This window comes from Phalacrocorax aristotelis, chromosome 10 (assembly GCF_949628215.1).
Source record: "Phalacrocorax aristotelis chromosome 10, bGulAri2.1, whole genome shotgun sequence".
Taxonomy (NCBI): domain Eukaryota; kingdom Metazoa; phylum Chordata; class Aves; order Suliformes; family Phalacrocoracidae; genus Phalacrocorax; species Phalacrocorax aristotelis.
The window spans coordinates 13,022,533-13,045,177 of NC_134285.1; the positions used below are offsets into that span (position 1 = coordinate 13,022,533).

Sequence of the window (22,645 nt, forward strand, 5' to 3'; positions counted from 1 at the left end):
TTCTTATCTAGAGCGTTGTGGAAGCTTGTGCCATTTAGTTAAACAGAAAAACAAAAGAATCCTCCCTTTAGTTTCTAAAAATAAGAGTAAGACCAGCCACTACCTTTCCAAATGCTAAAGAGAGTTAAGATACCTAAAATCATGGTTCATCAATGCCACTGAAATAGTAATGAAGGTGAAATTTTATTATATTTTTCATTTCTTTCATATGTGCAATAATCCCCTCTGAAGTAGTAACGAAAGAAAGGAAAATGTGGAAGTAAATTAGTTTTAAAAACAAGACTTTATTTTCAAGGCTGTAGAAACAACCTTAAAAAATTAACAGAATAAAGTTCATAACAGACTGTAACAAGTAGGAAACAAGGAAATTAACACTGTCTGCAGCAGAGATAATGCTTTTACTCGAATTCACTGCAAGCAAAAATAGAGTACTTAATAGTGGAATAATAGCAGACCACTTGTTAAGGTAGTCTGGGTCTTCTAAAGAGTTTTTTAAGGCGTTACAGATTGTACATCACAAAATGGTCTGTAGCATTCACATATATCTTTTCATTGAATGACAAAGTAGTACTTCTGTGGGATGATAACCTGTGCTAAACAGCAAGCCACTGGAAGTGGCAAAGGCCTTATTTTGCCTATTTTCTTCCAATGTGATGCAGAATTGTTACTAAGGTTTTCATGGGACAGATAGAAGTGATAAGACAGGGAAGCACACATCCATGATAGTGCAGTGCCCTTCGGATTTTGCACATAAGCCACGTCTAGTTTCAGGATTCTGAGGAGGGTCTCTGAATTCTTCAGCAAGCTCTGGACTAAGAGGGATCCTTGGCAGTGGAGGAAGATGGGGAAATTGCTTGGAAGTCTAGGCAGGAAGACAAAACCAGTTCTTATTTAAACAGCAACAGTAACAGATAAGCCAGTTACACTACTTCTTATTCATACTAACTTAGCTTCATGTAAATATATAAACTTCTGAATTGTTACTCTCTGTATAGTTTCCAAACTAACGGAGGTGTCACAGATTACCTGATGTTTGTGTATTAATACTCAGTATGTTGCTGATGTTTGGTTTCTATCTGTTCAGTAAGCTTTTCTTTTCACGGTAGTAATAAGTAGCAATAATAACAACTTAGAACGACAACTTTTGTGCATTTCAAAAGGAGTGCTGAAGAGGTTATTAGCACATCTAGAGGGATATTTGTTTACCTTGGATCATTACTGCACTAACTGAATTTCTAGATGTGGGGCGGTCCCCCTCCCCCCCTCCCCCCCAATTTAGCCAAAAAGCCACAAACCTGTGCATGCACTTAGTTTTAAACCAGGTGTACATTGCACAGGTGAGTAAGACTGCAGGTGCCTTCATGAAATTCAACTACTATAATACATTTCAACAGATATGAACCAGTCCTGATGATATCTGAACTATATCACGTGGTGCATGTTTTGGTCTATTTTACTGCTGCTTCTTGGAGAAGAAAGCTCATGTTCTATTCCGCTTAAAAAACAAAAACAAAAAACAACAAAACCAAGAAAGTGAAACCATTTCTAAAAAAAGGCAGTTGTGTTGCTGTCATAAATGCTAAAGTTCAGAAAACATCATTTAAACCAAATACACACACATTGCTACAAAGGAAAGGGTACGAATTTAACATGTATGCATTGCTTCACAGACTCAGCCTTCTTAATATATTATCAGCAAGAAGTAAAAAAGAGCCATAATCTCTTTTTCTTGAGAGGGGTTTTTTATTATTACTTCAGATATTTTTTATTTGCTTTTTAGTAAAATATTTTCAGCAGAAAAACCTTACTTATGCTTCAAGTATCTGTATTGAAGAATTAAAACTGTTTTGGAATGTAAAAGCTTATAGGGTAAAAGTTTAAATCCTGTTAGAAAATAATGTTTTCACACGTTTTTAGGCATGACAAATTTGAAAAGGGAGGGAGGGAAAGGAAGAAAAGACAAAGAGAGGAAAAAGTAGATAAAGGGGGAAGGACAACTGGAAAAAGTTTTGGTGTTAGGGGGTTTTGTGTGTTTATTTCTAAGGACAGTATCTTCTGGCTGTCCTGGCAAATATTTATTTGCTTACTTCTACAGAAAAATGTTTCACTGTTCCCATACTGTTACAATAGAGCCTCCTTGTGGCGAAAGAGAAGCCTCCTCCTTCAAAGCCCAAATGTTTAAATATTGTTCCTTTCCATTTGAATTCAAATAGTCTAGCTTTCCATCAATTTCTAAACCATCCTGCAATATGCAAACCCAGAACACGAAAACCGATATCATACAAAGCTGAATAAAAGAGTACCTCATCTGATGTTTCTCCTCTCAGCATTAGGAACCCTTAATTGAGGTACACTGGCTTTGAACTGTTTGTTCGAGAAATATTTCTGATTTTTTCTGTTCTGCCTGCAAACAAGATGCAAGCTTTAAATATTATTTTTCTATCTATCAAAAGATGGCTTTGTTAAAATCCTTCCTTCATATATGAATGATGTTTCTTCACAAAACTGTGGGGTTTTTCTCTATTGTGAAATGTGTTAACTTCAGGCTAAGGCTCTTATCTTCACAAAACATTCCAAAGATTGCTTCAGTTTAGTCCAGCTAGATTATCATTAAGTGAAACTTGAACAGAATGAGTCCATCCTGAATCCTTGTAACCACTGATTTTCATCTTTCAGTCATATAGACACTAGAAGAATACTAGCCCACCTCCAAAAAATAGCAACCACCAAAAAATAGGCCTAGCTTCACCGGAAGTACTTATTCGATACATTTTCATTGCAAAAATGAGAACCTACCTAAGTACCTGCAAACAGTGTAGAGGAAGATACCAAATTTTCTCTTTCTCTTGCATTCAGGTACAATTTAGATTACAGGAGCCAAGCAGTATTTAAACAATTTTTGTATGTCAGGCTACTAGTGTACAATGGAAGTTCTTCAAAAATGCTTGCAAAGAAGGGTAGTTATAGAGATTGCAAGTATTTAATCTTATTCCTAAAGCCATTCTTAATCTGTGTAATTATTAGGGGTGTAGACCTCACAACTCACACATCCGCTATTCCCAAAATGGCTTAGGATCCCCCCACCCCGGTTTGTACTTTTCCTTCAAGTGTTTTCCAATTCAGTTTGATCAGCAAAACCACCCTATAAATGCAGTAAAGAACACATGAAATATCGAAGGAATTCTTATCATTATCATCTGATTTCAACATTACTAATCTGTTTCTTTAAATTGCCCCTGACAAGAGTTAGAATGCATAATCATCGTTCAGGAGGAAAGCTTATACACAAAACTTCAAAATTATGCCCGATCTGAAGGTAAAAAAAAAAATATATCAAAAAAACAAAGGCAAACCAAAATAGGGACACAGTGATATTTATGTGAAACTTATTAAGCAAAAATCAAATTTCAAACTTGTTTAACATACCTGACAAAGACTGTGGTTTTACATTACTCCCAAAAGGTCTACCTAATATATGCTTTTGTAACATTTTAACAGCACCTTCTTTTTCATAGAGTATAATTTGACTTTATCCTTTTGTAGCAATCAGTGTAAGAAAACTCAGTCCCACACCACACAGAAGACAAAGGTGGGATTTAATTTATCTTCCTACAACAGCCGACTCTGTCCACTCACTCTGATGTAAACACAACCACTGAGGTATGAATGCAAATAGTCCAGTCAGGATTATTCGTGTGCAACAAGAGAGGGTGAGGGAACACAAGTGATCATGTCCTCAGTGTATCTCCTGGGCTCCTTTTGCTGGTAACAGTGAACTGGTCTTTTATACTCTTTTGAAAATGGAAAGTTAATGTCATAGTTTGCTTCTGTATCTTATTTGACTCTTTGTGAGTCTTCAACAAAACTGCCAAGTCAGATGCTGTCCCCCCTTCTCCTTTCCTAGGTTTCCTATGACTCTACTGGTTCTTTGTCTTCCTGTCATCTTAACTTATGGCTTCAGTTTGTTCTTTGTCTTCTTGCTGTTGGGTCACTGAATGAAACTGCACACACACATGCATACACAGAGGTTGTGGTCCATGAAATGCTAAACTCTGCTAACAACCCATGCTGTCTTTTGACCCTTTCTGTTTCTTTCTTTCTCTTGCTCTTTCTTCTGGTACTTGTGCATGCACAAATTTCCATTCACGTTTCTTTCATACCTCTTAGTACTTCTACAGCCTTCTAACTGTAAGTACCATAACTCCTCTGTCAGTCTTCTAATACTTCATACAGTCTTAATACTTCTTTTGCGAAGTTCTATAATCTGATTCTCCCATACCTCTAGAATCCCATCTCATACCTCAGTGTGAACCTCTGAGGACCTAAGAAAGCAATGCTTCTTTTTAGTAGAAGTAAGACATCTGGGCAGTTCCTATGATCCTGAGAACAAGTCTCCACTTTGCTGGATGAAGAACAGGGGTCCCTTTTGTTTGTATTCGGCACTATCCTTTACAACACAGAGTGTAACTAGCTTTATTAGCAAGCAGTTGAAAAGACTGTTCAGTGGAACAGCTTGTTTTAGTAATAAAGTATAAGGTGGTAACTTTTCCTTGTAGAGTAGGGGTGGTGACAGCAATAGACAGTTTTTAGTCAGCAAATACATGTTCCTTATGAGAAGACAAATTCTTTAAATACTACGTTTGATCACCAAAACCAATTTGCCTTTATCATGGAGATATGCATAGGCAGCTGCTATTAAAAGAGTGTTCTTCTTTTGAGAAATTGTGGTGGGTTAACCTTGGCTGGCTTTCAGGTGCCTACCAAGATGCGCTGTCACTCCCCCTCATCAGCAAGGCTGTGGGAGAAAAGACGAAAAGGCTTGTGGGTCAAGATAGGGACAGCAAGATTGCTCACCAATTGCCATCACGGGCAAAACATACTTGACTTGGGGAAGATTAATTTAACTTATTGCCAATTCAAAATAAATAGGATAGTGAGAAACTAAAACTAAACAAACAAAACTAAAACCACCTTCCCCCTACCCTCCCTTTTTCCCAGGCTCAACTTCACATGTGACTCTTCTACCTCCTGTCCCCCTCCGAGCGGCACAGGGGGGTGGCAATTCAGGGCTGTGGTCAGTCCACAACACTTCATCTCTGCTGCTCCTTCCTCCTCATGCGGTCCCCTTGCTCCAGTGTGGGGTCTCTCCCACAGGATACATTCTTTCACAAACTGCTCCAGCATAGGTCCTCTTCACATGCAGTCCATGAGAAGCAGACTGCTCTGGTGTGCCTCCCCCACAGGCCACAGGTCCTGCCAGAAAACCTGCTCCTGCATGGGCTCCTCTCCGTGGGCCACAGCTCCTGCCAGGAGCCTGCTCCAAGTGTCAGCTCTCCGTAGGGCGCAGCTTCCTTCAGGGCATATCCACCAACTCCAAGGTGGGTCTTCCTCAGGCTGCAATGTGGATATGTGCTCTGGCGTGGTTCTCCATAGGCTGCAGGGGGACAACCTGCTGCACCATGGTGGTTCTTCACAGGCCACAGTGGAATCTCTGCTCTGACACCTGAAGTACCTCCTCCCCTTCCTTCTTCACTGACCTTAGTGTCTCTGCAGGGTTGTTTCTCTCACATTTTTGCCACTCCTCCCTCTCACAGCTACTGCACAGCATTTTTTACCCTTTCTTAAATATTTTGTCACAGAGGTGCCACCAGTGTTACTGATTGGCTGACCTTTGGCCAGTGGAAGGTCCATTTTGGAGCTGGCTAGAAATGGCTCTGTCCACCATAATCCAACTGATCCAACTCCTGGTCTCTTCTCACAGAAGCCACCCCTGCAGCCCCCCCGCTACCGAAACCTTGACAGGTAAACCCAATATAGCAATGGATACAGTTTTATGATTCCACAGAATTAACTTCTCCTTAAAGTTACCTAAATTAAGTTACATTTTTACACCTCAGGCATTAAGTTTAGGGAGATGCTGAAAAGTAAATTAAAATATTTTTCTCTTTTACCTTCACTACAATTGTGGTTTTCTTCTGTTAGATCGATCACTTTGAGTTTTCTTTCCTTCATTTCACTCTGATAAAACAATGCAGAATTTCACTGCAAGGCGTCTCTTTTATCAAGTATCTCCAAAACTACTTAATAATTAGCGGAATGGAACACTGTGTGTTAGCTTAGATTTCTTACAACAACAAAACATTATTGTAAAATTTCAAAGTTATAGAGCTAGGCGTAGTCTATAGCTAGAAATTCAAGCAAGAAAAAGCAGTACTTAATGTTTCACAACAAACTATTTAGAACATCATCTATTTGCTTGAGGACACTTTCTAGTACAATCAGACCTAGTATCAGATACATCGATAATATTTTTTTTTAACATTCTTATGGAAAAATAGTTGATCAACTTAATAAACCATTACAAACCTTGTTTTTGTAGCAGTTTTTACACAAATTTAGACCAACAAAGTTTTGTCTACTCCCCCCTCCCACCAAAAAAATCCCACAGTTAACTTTTTCCCATTGATTGAGCTGTTGTCACCAATATAATTTCACTGACTTAATACACTGGGAAGAGAGAGGTTATGAAAAACACTTCAGTTCCATCATGAACTCTAGATTTGTTTGAGAATGTATAGAATACCATGGTAAAAATATGTTCCTCAGGACTTGGCTTTTTGCAGTTATCTATGACTATTTTCCCCAAGCAATGAGAAAAGTTCAGACGTGGACTACTCAGAATCAAAACCACTCAAAAAGCATTCTGAACACATACTAACGCAAACATGTCCTTTCAAATGGGTAACCATTAGCTTAGTTTTGTTTAAGGGATCAAAAAGCAAGCTTGACTAAGCTGTCAGTGCTGGGAAAGACAGACCTATTTTTTTTCTTTAAATATTCACCTTCTACCCAAAATGAAGAATACATAAAGCTGAATAAGTGCTTACAAAACTAACATAGTTCAGGATTGACCAACATCTCTTCCCCTCTCATTTGCTCAGCTTTCTGTGCCCTGCAATCTAATTGTTTGTGCAGCTTTCCGTGCAACACAATCATCCAGGAGACAAAGTCTGCATTTCCAAGGGGAAAAGCAGCATGCCATTTCATCATCACTTCTCACATAATTCTTTTCCCCGTAAGGTCATCTTTAAGAAGGTGATAGAACAATAATGAAAGCAAGAGGCATGACAGTCCACATACCTACATTCTATGTTCATATATTTGCCCCAAATCCTATAATAGCAACTCAAAAACCAGGATATTGAGGCAACCTATGTACCATCAACAATTTGTTTTATTTGAAAATAAAATAATAAATAATAAAATAAAAATAGTTTATTTTTTACCTGAACTGTTGATGACATTTCTGCTTGTGTAGATATTTGATTATTTCTAATAGCTGTAACAGAATTTTCACAGAAGTTTAAAATACATAAATGTGTTTTATCTAAAAGTCTTAATTTACACTGTGACAAGAATACTTTTTAATCATTGTCAGAGCAGCAGAATATTACCAGTTGCCCCTCCCAAAACACATGGGATAATAATCTTATGGAAATGGCAGACTCACCAAGAATGCTCAGTATTGCTTCTCTCTAAGAAGCAACTATCTAGCAAGTCAACTCAACCTGCCCAGAATTGTCTTAGATGGGTTTTAAATATCAAAGACATCTCTGTGAGGAAGCACTGTGAGAAAGTGTGCATTCTGAGATGCTATTCAAGATTTTGTGGGCTAGTGTTTCAAGTTTTTTCCCCAGTAAATGAGTCCAGCTGCAATAAAGTAAATACGTGGGTAGAGAGGACAAACAGCCTACCGTGTATTACTCTTGGTGAAATGGTGATACTTATTTCCTCTAAGAAGCAACTGTCAGAATGAGGAAACAGCTATTCAGAATGCTCACTTTGTCACTACATTATTTATATGACAGAGTCGAACTTGATTAAAAAATGTAGTGTTTCTACCATTTTAAAATATCTATTGTTAAAATATTTTGATTTTAAAAATTTAAATTAATTTCTATGCTATTCTCTGAAAAGAATGTTGTAATAATAAAACAGCGGGTTGGATGTATAAAAGTTTTCATTAGTGCACCTCATACTAGAATTCTAATTGTTTTAATTTAAACATTTTTAAAATAATGCAAGCCTATGGATATACATCTTGATAAAGCGAAGGCATGTCAAGATATCAATTAGAAAAAAACCACACAAAAACCTGGAACATCTGTAAGCGTTTCAGAATCACAATTGGATTTTAATGACATTTTAAAAAAGAAAAGACATGAGTAGCTGGCAATATTCTAGATGTACTTTGTATATTCTGTAGTAAATCACTAGCATGCATGGATTCAACATTAAATTTCAGTACCTGAAAAATTTGCAGTTGCTGAATTTTGGTTTTCCACAGAGACCAGTATGACTTCATCAGAACTGATAAAACAAGAAAATAGATAAAACTTATTTGGAGATATACAGTAATTAATTATTTTCAAAAAAAAAGAGCATTAAATACAACTACACAAATATATCAATTATTAAAAGTTGAACTCATTGATTAAGACATAATTCAAACAACAAAATAATGGCACAGTAAGCAAACTTTGATGACACTGAGAAAAAATTTAAAATCCATTCAACTTACTACCTTGTGTATTGTCACATTTTACTGTTTAATGGTGGAATATGCTATGCATCAGGAACATTCATATTCTAGACATCTTTTATAGAAATAAATCCTACTTGTTTCCATCATAGTAAAACAACAAAGTTATTCTGTTTGCTTTATGAAAATGGGTACACATTAATTGTATGACATCTCTCAGCTCACTAAACTGTAACCATCAATTGCTCACATTACCCAAAATGTGGCAATGTCATGATCTCAGACTACATAGCAAATGGCACTACTGAGGTACATTTTGAGATCTACTGTGGTAAGTTTTGTTATCTCAGATCTAGGGTCACTTAATACTCAAAAATATCAATAGATGCCATTAGGCATACTGACACTTACTCATACTAGTAGGTCAATTTTATAGTGTGGATGGTAAATTAATTCCTGCAGACTTTACATACGTATTAATGGCTGAGCTAATCCAGTTGATCTGAGGTGTAAACCATCTGTCTAAGATTAGAGGGACTAGAAATATATGAAGCGTAACTGTGCTTGGAGAAAAAGATAACATCAACGAAGGGGACATTTGTTTGACGTTTGCACCCCCCATATTGTAGTACACTTGTCCAGGCTTTCCTGATGCAGGCCATCAGGATATTGTGTAAGTAGAGGAAATTTTAAGTACCCAGGATCCATTAGATCTACTGCATCTGTTGTGATCAACAGAACAGCAATTTAACACAGTAGATTCACTGTAGAAGATTTCTCCAAAAGAGATAACGGAATCCTAGCCACATTTTGTGATAGCCACAAGCCTGCTTTTATGTATCTCCTTTCCTCTGGATACCCTGTTGTTGATTACTGGTTACGATTAAGAAACTTATAACCAAACTACTCGAGCTGTGTCAAATTACTGTTTTGGATCTTATTCATATCAATTACAAACCAAAAAATTTTCTTTGCCTAGTTTCATTTTTCCCATAAGCAAAGATTAATTTGGATATTCAGAAAGTAAAAAACAAATTAATACATTTTTCTGTAAAATAATTTTTTAAAACCCAACTTGAAGTGAACATACTGAAAAATAATGCTGATTACTACCCTCCAGAGCAAGCTAAGAAATCTTGTGCATGCTTTGAGCAATGTAAATTTGACTTTGCAATGAAACCCAAAGGATGAAGACATAAACCTGTTGTCAGTAATGCAGATGTCAACCATGTGTGGTCCTGTGTTAAAAGGAATTTCACCCAGCACCTGGACATACAGACCACACTGGCATATTTTCCCAATCCCATAGCACTCAGCTGCACGTTCATAAATCATTGCTTTTTGCAAACAGTCAAATAATTGTCAAATCATGACAAGAATCCCTTTTACTCATGATTCCTACAAAACCTCTTACATGCCTATCCATCGCTGTGAGTGAGACCTGTGAACAAGGCATAGCGACTACAAACACTCAGAAAAACTTGAAACTATGATGAGAAGGGAGCATTAAATTAAAAATTGCAGGTGGACTGTAATAATAAATAAGATTCCATACTATTCCAGTTACACAGAATACAATGGATTTATTGCCAGATTAAATAAAGTAACAAAACAACATAATGTAGCAGATAAGTGGCTTCTTCACAAGCTTGAAAGCCAGATTCCAGCTAAACAGCAAGGATCCTGCAACTTGCACAGTATTTTTTTCAGTACCACCTTGCCAGTGCCCTTCAAAAAATTTTGTTACATTTCTGATTTGGAACAAAAAATATTTGATAAATGATAGTAAAATCCAGACACAGAAAAATCCAGGTAGAACTGATTTCTGTTTGCTTATAAAATTTCCTCAGGAAAGAAATTCTGTGATAACCTGTCTCTCGTTTTTTACAGTATTAGTAATGTCTTTTTTTTAGATCATCTTGCAGCTACTTATAGGATCGCAACCAAAGTAACTAAAGGTCTGATCAAATCTCTCTCGTTACTACAGAATAAGTAGAAAACATAAGGAAAAGAAGGCAGTATATAAAATGTCTTTTTAAGGAAATAAACATGAGTCTATGCACACGAGAGGACTTTTTTAACTCTTTTGTTTAAAAACCAATTATTTTGGTTTTGTCTATATAGACCCCAAAGTAAGTTACTATTTTCTTACCAGCTGGTGCAGAAAAATCCCATTGGACAACACAGAAGTAAAACAAAAGGTGACATCTGGTCTCCAACTGCAGGGAGCTGGATATAACACAGGAGGAAGACCCTGCAAGTGGTGACGAGTATTGCTCCAGAAGTGACACTTAAGTATGCCAGAAGTGCCAGAGGATGCATGCAGACCTTAGCCTCAAGACTGAAATAAACCCAAACTCTTTGTTAGGTCTGTGAGGGAGCTTCTGAAGATTTCTTCTTTCTTCCCCTGCACATGTTCACGGCTTCAAACTGAGGACTTGGGTTGAGCTTTTGCAGGTTGCACAAAACATATACGCATGTAAAAAGTGTTGTAAGAATGCTGACATGAACATCAAAGTAAATTACTTTAGAGAATTACTTATAAAATGCTGGTTAGAATTCCATTTAATGTTATTTAATATACACTGACCTAAAATTTCATAATAAAAAAAATTATTTCTCTGAAATCTGGAATTCTACAAGTGTCCTAGTAATGGCAATGGGAATTGTGATGTTCAATTTTTTACATTTTCTATTAAGAAGTTACCTGGAAGATTGTTCCTTCCACAGCCACTAAAATACCTTTACAGAGATTTTTTTCTCCTGTCATTTAGTAAGAAATCAGCACTCTCACAGACCTTGACGCACTTTTAGAACTGATCACCTAGCTTCAGCTGCAAGTGATCAGCTGGAGATATCAGCAACGGCGCAGGACACCTAATGACTAGTGACTTTAAATTCAACTATTAGAATTTATCTGCCAATAAAAAAGCTGAGAGAAAGAGTAAATTTTCTCACACACGCTTTAAAGCAATATAAGGACATTACCTACATTTTACTATTCAACTCTAGATACATACCTTATATATTCGGAAACATGTGCTGCAGTGAAACCAGTGAAAGGTGATAGTAAAAGTGTATTTGAGGAACTTGCTGGTATATTTATGATACCAGGAGAGAAAGCAGAGGGTCTAAGCTGGCTTAGTACTGTATTTTGATAATCTGCATGTGGAAGCATTATCTGACAAAGGAGGAAACAAATACTGCATTGTCATAAAACCTGTAGTACAAACCTAATCATATTTGCAAAAAGTGCTAAAGCAATCAAGGTGTACTTAAACACAACAAAAGAAAATCCCATTAAATCCACAGTAATACCAAAGCACCTTTTTCTTTTCCCCTCAAAGCTTAACTTGTTTTTAAAAACCCCGAACACTTATTTAAATTGTGAGGCTTGTAAGCATCTTATTTGACCTTATCCTGTTTTATGCTTTGTTTAAAGTTTTTGGGAAGAGAAGATATGAAACTAATTTTGTAAAACATGTGAAAGCCTTTAACAAAAAGACAAGATTGTATATTTGTCACGTGCAATTCTTTTATACGTTTAGATGTGAAAGAACAAAAAGACTTAGACTCCAAAGACTTCTTTTACACAGCATATTTCTGTAATAGTGAGATTTTTTCATGAAATATACAGTCAGCATGAAACACGATGCTGACAGTTCACGGAACTCCTTCTCCTGTAAGATTAGCTAAAAGAATTTCAGCACATCAAAATATGATCATGCTAAGGACATGAGAAATTCCTGGTTTTCGTAAGAATCAAATGTCCCCATAAAAAAGAGTTTTTGTAATCGTATCATTTTCATACAAATGTATCAATACCTCCCATGAAAAATGCTTATGCATTAATAGCTTTGTTACCAACATTTTAAGTTACTCCATTGTATTTTCAATTTTATTGCCTAAGGAAGTGGTTTTCAACTTGCAGTTCATGGCCCCTGTGCAACTGGTGGACTATAGCTAAATGGCTGATGACAGGTAACTCAAAGAGGCAAGTATGCTGTAAGAAGCTTGAACTTTGCAATAAAGTGGTCTGACCCTCCACTAGAAAAATTGCAATGGCTCTCCAATAGGACAGCATCAAAGCAAAAGTTGACAACACATGCAGTGTCTATGCCCTGTTCTGAGTTTGTTTAATCACAATGACTGAAAAGTGTGTTGTAGTCTAAAACTGAAAACAAACAAATTCTCAAAAGATCAACCAATTTAAGAGCTCTACATAGATTTTTTTCCACTCTTAATGCAAGCAACAGCAACGTAGCCATCAAAGTCACCAGGTTTCACTGTAAATATCCACAGTCATCTGTTAGTTTACAACTAGGCATTAATGCCTATATTAGCATATGCATCTGCATCACACCTGACGAACTGCAGTTTTTGAGAACGCTTCCTCCTGAAATGCTATCGCAGCATTAATACATCTCTCAAGTTTTGATATTTTCTTCTGCAACAGAAAAGAAACACAGCACAGGTTAAGAAACAGAGTTCGCCTGAAATAAGGAGATTATATATATTATCATATGAAGAGCAGACAGTGAAACAATTGCAATGAACAAAGGCTAAAAATAGAACTATTATTAACTTATCTTAGTGTCACATAAGATGAAAAGATTGCATACTTTTGGAGTCTTTATCTAAGGTAGTATAATAGTCATACATGATACACATGCAAAATACTCACACAGTTATGCAAAGAAACTTACTAGGAATGTTTTAGTTATTTCCTCGTGGGTTTTTTTGCATTGTACTTTTTCAATTCTTCTATTTAGACTTTCTAGTTTTTGATTGAAGAAGCCATTATTTAAAATATCCATCCGCTCAACAATCATAAGTTTGATCTAGAATAAAGAAAAGCTGTGTTTCAAATCTAAAAATCTAAAACCATTGAAATGACTATACAAACACAGTGCTAAATTTAAAATTCAGTGAAGTTTCAGGAGAGTAAGGTAATTATCTTTTTATTGTGTATATGGCATTTCTGGCAGGTACAAAACATAGAATTTTGTACCTTGGCACTGTCCATCAGACTTAACTTATTTTGCATGCAGGAGGTGTCAAAACATACCTACCTTCTAAAATTTAATGAGGTAAAATTAGTATGCTTACATTAATCACTACCAGTGTACTAGTATAGCTTTATCATTTTTTAAATGTTTTTCTACATACAAAATTTAGGATTTTGCTTTCTACAGGACTGATGATCAAAAATTGCTGAGAGGCAAGATCTCTGCCTTCAAGCAGAGAGTACTCACAAGCAAGTGAAGCTTGTTATCCTGAGAAATAAAACTATTCTTAATGACTATAAAAACATGAATAATTAAAATATTTAAAATTAATTTTCATTATTCCTATCAAAATTATTTGTTGATTCTACACATCAGGACAGGTCTCCTTGATACCAACTACATGGAGAAATGTCTATATAAGTAGGACTGAGAGTGTATCTTAATGTCAAGAAAATAAAGGTTTTATAATCAAGTAATGGATTTCCTAGGGAAAAAAAGTTTCCATTAAAAATACATATAAATTTCTGATAATTATTCTCTACACGTAGTACTTGTTTTCTGCCTCTGTGATAAAAAGCAATTTCCAAACTCATTCCTTTCATTCAAGGATTTTACTGAATTGCTTCTTTCTTTCAACAACACAATAGTTTCTTCTTCTTTACAAAAAGCGAAAGAGCAAACAAAGTGTTTAGCTTCTTTAATTCTCTTAATATATTTATTTCCTATTATACCTGATAACTGCCAAAATGTTGAGGCTTTTAAAATACTCTCAATTTTAATGCCTTGAACAAAGTATTGTCTTGGGTCTCAGTTTGAAAGAGAAATCTGGCTCCAAGACAGATATTGATCAACAATAGATACTGACGTGCTACAATACTGCTAAATATGAAAGATACTTGTGCTGATGACACTCATAGGACCAGATTTTTCACTCTTGGTGGTCATTCACTGCAGCCATAAGTTGAGATCTAACTATAGTTTTCCTATACAGGTGTTCTTTCTCCCTCTTTCCCCTCCTTCAAATATCTTCCTACATTTGCCAGACTTTCCACTCCAGTTCCAATGCAGACAGGAGGAAGCTTTATACTAGTAGAAACTGCTGTCAAATGAAGGACTAAGTATGCCTTAAAGTGCCCTTCTCCCAAGGACTACTGGCATCTAATCAATTAATTCAGTAGCACCTGCATTCTCGTGTGTGTGTATGAGTGTGTACAAATATTTCTTTCTAATCCTGCTGATTGCCAGAACTTCTAATTTCTCAGCCAAGCCTGGCTCCTCATCCCTTTCTACTAGCACCAAACATTACCCGAGTTCTGTGTCCACAGCCCCTCAGCACTTTCCTCCCACCTTTCTACCCGGAAGTACCTCTGTGTCATCAGGGACTGACTACTGGAATCACAGGGGTAACACACTTTGGGAATCCCCAGACTGAAAGTTCAATTTCATTTTGATGGAAAAAAGGGCTGGAATTCAAATGCTTCAGTGACATACAGTAGTCATAACAATGCTCTGAGCAGTATAACATAGTTGACCTCTTGGAGTTCAAGTCACATGTTATATTTTCTTTCCATGTGACAATACATATAATGAAAATCCCCACAGATTAATAAAATCATGCTTCCCACTGAACACAGTGGGAGTATCACAGCAATTTCAAGCCAGCTGGTCAGTCAGTTCTTAGAAATTTGTTCAGGACCAACTGAATATAAATTGCAGTTTTTCCCTTAAGCTGCATAAAGGGTTCAGAATTTTCCAGTCCATCTTAGACACTGCACTCCTTATACTAGGTCTCATACAGTAGTAGCTTATAAAAAAATATTCTCTTAAAGTGGAAAGGAACTCAATGAGAATTTTCAGATATTTTCCAACAATAGGAAAAGGAAGTCATTATCCCTCTGAGTAATTCTTCCTGTTTCTATCTTCTGGAAGGAGCATAAGTCCCTATTGTTTAAAACAAGTTATCAAATGCAGGAGCAAACTTGCAGTCTGACACACTTTCAAAAAGTTAAAGTCAGATCCACTCACAAAGCAAATGTTATTTCACCTAAAACATGCAAGAATTGGATGCATTCATATGCGATTTTTGTGTCATATAGCCATCAAAATATTTTAAATTTTGGGTAAGCAGAGAATACATTCAAAATAGCTGCAGTATTTTCTCCACTCCAGACACCTATTTGTATTCTCTATGTAAAAACAGTTACCAACATTGATAATCTAAATCATCAGTCCTCCCCACAAATATAGCTGAAGTTACAAACAGGGTGATCCTATCTGTTTTAAAACACATATAAAACAACAATTCAAACATGCAAATCACTGCACATTACCTTTCCCAAAAGAATGTCTTCCTTTTTTGACATTGTACAAATACTCTTTTTCTTGATTTCATCAGAAATCTCAGTACACTTACACTGGGGACTTTCTTTGCTTACTGAGCTTACCCTCTTCCTTTGATCGCTCCCTGAGAGGGGGGAAAAAAAAAGCCACCATCAACCTTTCAAACTTCTTTCTACATTACAATATAAATAATTATAGCTGAGGGCAGTGGAGGGAGGAGTTATATCATTCAAATCACTGCTCCTCTGCCTTAAATATGCTGCAGCAGTTTCATCTTGAACTAAAGTTGGGACATAGTATCTTGTGCAAAAAGGAACAAACCAAAAACTCAGGCAACAGAGTACTAAACTTCATTAGATATTTTACCCTCTTCCTTTTTTCCTCCAGTGACAACACCACACTCTCTACCTTCAGACAAGAAAATAAAAGAAGATAATACTTTTTCTGCTGAAATAACACTGAGATATGACTGAAGGCTTTTCCTACCCTGTTCTGGATCAGTGCCTCTCATCTCTCTTTTCCCGAAGAGTTTTTTGACATATCATAGAAAAGCCCTTCCCAGGATTATGGATTCTTTAAGCTTTATCAGCTGAGAAGCCAGCCTCGGAGTCATATCAGGACCATGATCATTTAGAAAAGCTCTTTCTTACTACCAGAAAATTAAATGTCTGTCCTCCTACCCCTCTTTTTATTAAAATGAAAAATGACATAGAGGAAATTATTCCCTAGGGGTTTTAATGAGGTAATACTTTGTAGTCAAGGAAGAATCTTGCACCTTCAACTTAAAGATTGTATTTATCTTGCCAAAAAGAACAGTATTCCTGACTCTTTTGCTTGACCATGCTGCTATATAAATTTAACAAGTATTTTATGACTGTATAAGAGGTGTTTTGCACCACAACCAAGCAAAACAGGGTATTTCTGTTTCACTCCACTGATCACTCAAGCAGTAGCACAAGCAGTAGATGCAGTTACTGAAATAACCGATAGGGCTGTAACTAACTCCACACCCCGAACAATGTAAAAGCCAATTAGCTGAATATGAACAGGCTAGTAAGGACATTGACCTCCAAGAAAGTTTGAATTTCTACCCATTTAGAAATGTAACTGAGCTACCATTACAATGTGAAAGCTGAAAAACTTAACTTTTTCTAAAAAGAATATTAAGACACAGAGTACTATTAAGCAAACACAATCAAAACAAGGTAATTAGGACTGCACACAACAAGTACCTCTCAGATGATTAAGAAAACAGAATTAGCTACCTATACTTTAATTTTCTTTAAACAATAACTTTCAAAGCACTCAGCAATACAACAGGATAACTATGAAATTCAGTGACTATTCCACCCTAGCGAATTTCCCCTTAAAGCAAGCACGCAGTTTTTTGTATCCATGAAATATGAACTGCTCAACACAGTATAAAGCACTCCAAAAGTACTTCATAAGCATTTCAAAGATTCAAGAGAAAAAAAAATATCCTGAATTTATAAAACAGTGACTAAAATGTATGACAAAATAGCATTTATTTATTTCAGCTCGAAATCCATGTGGGTTTGCAGGAAACATGCTTATTGCAGTTCTTACTGGAAGCTGTACTGCACTTTTAAAGCTATGAATGGAGGAGTATTTAGGTGTTTTGTCCTTCATCCCCCACCTTTCTTCCTCCCCCTCTCCCACTGCACCTTCCCAATATTCAGTTTTTATCCTAATGATAAATGAAAAAACTCTCCACTGATAATTTCCTAACAATATGCATTTTAATACGATGGTTCACAACAATGTTTTCAGGGCTCTTAAGAAGAATCAAGACTTTGTATGTAAACAAAAATAAGGAACTCGTAATCATTCCAAATTTAAAGTTACTATTAAAGCTTTTAAAAAGTCAACTATTAAGCTTTTTGAAAGAGACCAAAGTCATCACTGGCATCTTTGAAAAGAGGTGTCTTGCTTAGATCTATTCCCTTATGTATAAGCATAGTATTACTGAAACATAAATTAGAAACAAAGCTCACAGCCAGTTGCAATACAAAATAAAAGTAAAGTTGAGAAAACTGCTTTGGCTTTGCCTCAAACCTCCAAACTAATCTGTAACAATTTTATTCACTCCTCTATTGTTTCAGATTTGCTTTGATATATTTTATGCAAAGTTGTTAACAACTGAAGATGTGAAATACCTGTTAAACCCTGTAAGGGTTAATGTTCTATCACAGACATGACTAAAGGTACCAATTCAATACCGTTCTTATAACTGGAAGTCCCAAATTCAACAATTCCTTCTGCCTAGGAAACTCTAAACCTGACTTGGTAAGTTAGTTGCCGATGCTTGAACACAATTTAGCCTGACCTATGCGTTCAGAATAGGTCAAGATATTTCATGGTCAGGTAAAATGATTATTAAGAAAATGCCAGAAGTGTTCCCATAGCATAAGTTGGTTAAAGGGCAGAGAATTTCAGATAATAAACCACAATAATTTGTTCAGCAGAGAAAGTGTTCACTTAAAGGGCATATTTCTGGAAGAGTGGACTTTCTAATCTCATACTTCTCTAGCGAAAAAAATGTGAAAAATAATTGTTCTGGAATTAGTTTATAACTGTATTTTTCTTGACTTATTCTTAGACTCACACAATTTATCCAGCAGCATAATTTCACCATTTTCCAAAATATTTGAATTGTCATTTCTACCCGACAGTTTACCTCCCCAGCAGTTTTTCTCTCTCTTGTAGTCTCTTTGGGAGCAACTAAGCAAGCAAAATCTTCTTTTTCCTTTTTTGAGGCATCTATTTCATGTATTTTTTTAACACTGGAATGAATTTTTCATTCCAGATTTTGTTCCGTGTTTTATGCTCACCTTTTGTGGGACAGTAATGGCATAGTTAGTTTTCTTATCCTTACTATCACTGTCAATCGCAGCCTCCACAGAAGCACTCTCTCTCGTATGATCAATGGGCAGCCACCTCAGACTTGAGCAAAAACACACTTCAGCTGGTGCTGATGGTGGTATGTTTACATTTTAACACCTTTTATGAAGTATATATTTTAAACATCCAGTATTTAAAAGTTCGTTCGCATCTGAATTTCTGTTGCAAATTATCTCAGGCACAGGATTTTGACACTCTTTTTGAGTAATATTTTGATCAATATTCACACCAAAAGAATATTCTGTGTTAGCCACTGTTCTGAGTCTTGGTCAGAACACCAGTGGTATTTTTCAGTTAGCACTGATGGCACATTTGATTCAGAGAACACTTTTCTTTTGACATAATCCTTACTTTTGCAGGTTATATCTAAGGTACTCGGCTGAAGAGAATGATCTTTAGTTTGCAAGCCATAGAAAATCTCCTCCTCTGTTGAAGTATTCTTTATTTTATTCAGGTTTTCTACTTGCTTTCGAGTACTTAGAGCCATGGACTTTTTTGCTCTCAAACATTTACGTGAATACTCCATCTTTCGTGCCCTACAACAAAGAACTAGATTTTAAAACCAAATACATGGAGTAACTCTTATCTAAAGTCTTTACTTTTCATGGTTTTGCAAATGCACAATATTTTATAAAACACTTATTATGGCAGTTTACTAAATCCTATTTTAAACATCTCTCATTGTTTCAGAGCAGGAAAACACCATCATCAAGCTGGCATCCCTAACAAAGTAAGTGTGTTCTGCACATTAGATTTAGAAATGACGGTGGACAGAACACTAAACAGAATGCAAAGAGCTAGCACTAACAGTGCCCAATGCTGTTTTTTCAGGCTTCTCAGTCATATTCAGGTCAGCACAGAACACTGACTAGTTGTGCTGGAGAACCTTTGTTCATAGTAAAGATAAATATGTGCTTGATAGAAACTTACAGCTGTATTGATTCCATTGCTTCCATTTAACTTCTGCTAGTTAAAAATACTCTTAAGAGGGTTTATCTATCATCTCATTTTTAAAGGTAAACAGGCACCTATCTCTCATCTTCTAAAGCCCCTATCTCTGCAGTCTAGCTGGATGAAATTCTATTTCCCACATGATTCAACACAAAATGACTGAGAAGTTGGGAAGACAAAGATAAGCATTCAGAGCTGCTTAGTGTTTACTAGGTCACTTGCTCATTTCCCAGCCCATGGTATGAAAAATGATACCCATATTATCCCTGGCAAGCATTTGTCAAAACTTCCAATATCAGCTGAAATTCCACAAGCACCTCAACACACAGTTCAGCCCCCACAAGTTTACACTTCACAAGTAACTGGCAATTTAAGCCTGTTACTTCTCGTCCTATCCTCCAAGACCATTAAGTCAGTCGCTTCATCTGCACTGAAGTCCCCCTATATAATAGAAGATTAATGTTTCATCCGGTCTTCCATTTTCCAATGTATTCAGTATTTTCTTGGAGATCATGTTTTCTGGAGAATTCTAAATAGCCCCATTTTTCTCTTCTGGATGTGTGCCACTTCCAGTGCATCCTCTTGAAATGCAGTGAACACACTGTGAGGTAACATCTTAGCAACAGTGAAAAAAATTGAAGAATTTCCTCTATTGCTTCCACAGTTTTCACATTTTCCATCACATGCTATACCCACAGTGTTTTTGCAAATTGCACAAAAGGAGAGATCCCAGCCTCCTCAGACAACTGAAATGGATTAGCTTTTGGTATCAGAGCTAGCAGATTCTGAACCCGACCACACCTACACCGCAAAACAAATTGATTGAGCTATTTTCTGGACCCCACGCAGTGAGTTTTTGGGGAAGATCAGTCCATTTATGGCCTTACAGAAATGGCAAGGTGGAGTCAATCTGTCAGAAGGCTTGCATGTCCTATGCTGAGGTGTTATGAGGAAGATGATGTGTGTGAGTGTGTGACCTCCTGAGGCCATTCCAACCTGAATTATTCTGATTCTATCCTATATGCATAAATCCTAGTCTATGCAGTCTACATCCATACTGTTTAGACCAGGCCTCTGAAGAAACCATTATGTGTTCAGTATGAACAATGTGAAAGTAGAGCAGGGTTTGGGAATGGGAGTGAAGAAAGACAAGCCAAACTGATCATGCAATCACACTTCTACAACTGTAACTAACATCACAACATCTCAGCTGATCACCCTCCCTAGCCTTACTCTGCCTGTACTCCTTCATTCACAGGATCATAGAATTATTTAGGTTGGAAAAGACCTTTAAGATCATCGAGTCCAACTGTTAACCTAGCACTGCCAAGTCCACCACTAATCCACCTCCCTAAGCACCTTTTAAGTACCTCCAGGGATGGTGACTCCACAGTTTCTCTGGGCAGCCTGTTCCAGTGCTTGATAACCCTTTCGGTGAAGAAATTTTTCCTAATATCCAAAGTAACCCTCCCCTGGCACAACCTGAGGCCATTTCCTCTCATCCTTCCTTTCCTTTCTGCTGTGCAGCCAGCAAGATTTTACTGAAATTATCTAAACAGTGCTCGTTCTGTCTCTGATGCAAACACCATAGCTTCTGACAAAAGCAAAGTAAGTGGATTGCATGATTTTCCCTTGACAATTTTTCCCTCACAACTTTTCCCTCACCCTGCTGTCACCATTTCACCAGTTCACCAGTTTTTGTCATTTCAACCTGTGTCTGAAGTTCACATTTAAATGTACCCGTTTCAGTTACCAGTGTTTTATTTTTATGAAAATCACACAGGTTGTTTAGCCTGGAGAAGAGGAGGCTGAGGGGAGACCTTACTGCTCTCTACAACTACCTGAAAGGAGGTTGTAGCGAGGTGAGTGTTGGTCTCTTCCCCCAAGTTACTAGCGATAGGATGAGAGGAAACAGCCTTGAGCTGCGTCAGGGTAGGTTTAGATTGGATATTAGGAAAAATTTCTTGACTGCAAGAGTGGTCAGGCATTGGAACAGGCTGCCCAGAGAGGTGGTGGAGTCACCATCCCTGGAGGTGTTCAAAAGACGTATAGACGTGACACTTCAGGTCATGGTTTAGGAGACATGGTAGTGTTGGTTTGGTGGTTGGACTTGATGATCCTAGTATTTTTTCCAACCTTAATGATTCTATTATTCTATGCTAGTACATGATTCACCTTCCATACAGAAATAGCTATGCTTCCTCATGTCAATGAGACCACATCCACTTTGGGAGGTTGTTACGAGTCAGTTACAGCAAAACTTCTGGGTATTCACAAGAGCTTACTGGTATAAATTAGATCTCACACCATAATCTTTTTTGACAGCATGGGTCATAGCTCACCATAAAGCAGCAAACGATGCTCCTGCTGACTACCCTCAGAGACCCCTGCCCCTGTGTCCCGGCAGGACCCCACAGCTGCCAAAAATCCCTCTCGGCCGAGGCGAGGCGGCCAGCTCGGGAGATGCTTCTCCTTCTCCCCTCTGCCCAGGAGCCAAACGGGAGGCAGGGCTTGGGCAGAAGCCCGGCGGAGCGGCGGGTGGGACCGGAAGGGCCGAGCCCGGTGCCGGCTGCGAGCGCTGCGCCGCGGCGCTGGAGACGGCGCCGGAGGGAGGGGGTGGCAGGAAACCTGGGGCTCACTCTGCACCGCTTCCCCGCCCCTGACCGCCCGAGGAAGCCCGCTGGGGCCGGGCCGCCCGACCACTCACCGGCGGGAGAAGCGGACCTGTCCCGAGCTGCTCCCTCAGCCCCGCGCCGCACCGGCAGCCGCCGGTGGGGAGAACCGGGGCTGCCGGGCGGCCGGTCCCACCCGTCGCACTCACGGGCGCCTCCCGCGGGGCGGCAGGAGGGGAAAAGCGGCGAGGGACGCCCCCCGCCAGCCA

General features: G+C 37.7%; 1 protein-coding gene across 1 annotated transcript; it reads right to left on the reverse strand.

Moving 5' to 3' along the window:
• Positions 1-775: 775 nt before the first annotated feature.
• On the reverse strand, positions 776-22,645 carry ATF7IP2 (activating transcription factor 7 interacting protein 2). Its single transcript, XM_075105311.1, has 11 exons — positions 22,472-22,645; positions 15,882-16,015; positions 13,249-13,383; positions 12,906-12,989; positions 11,563-11,723; positions 10,695-10,883; positions 8,309-8,370; positions 7,287-7,339; positions 5,952-6,018; positions 2,304-2,404; positions 776-862 (listed from the first exon to the last, which is right to left on the reverse strand). Exons 2-10 carry the CDS (start codon positions 15,912-15,914, stop codon positions 2,340-2,342), a joined length of 849 nt encoding a protein of 282 aa, XP_074961412.1. The 5' UTR covers positions 15,915-16,015; positions 22,472-22,645; the 3' UTR covers positions 776-862; positions 2,304-2,339.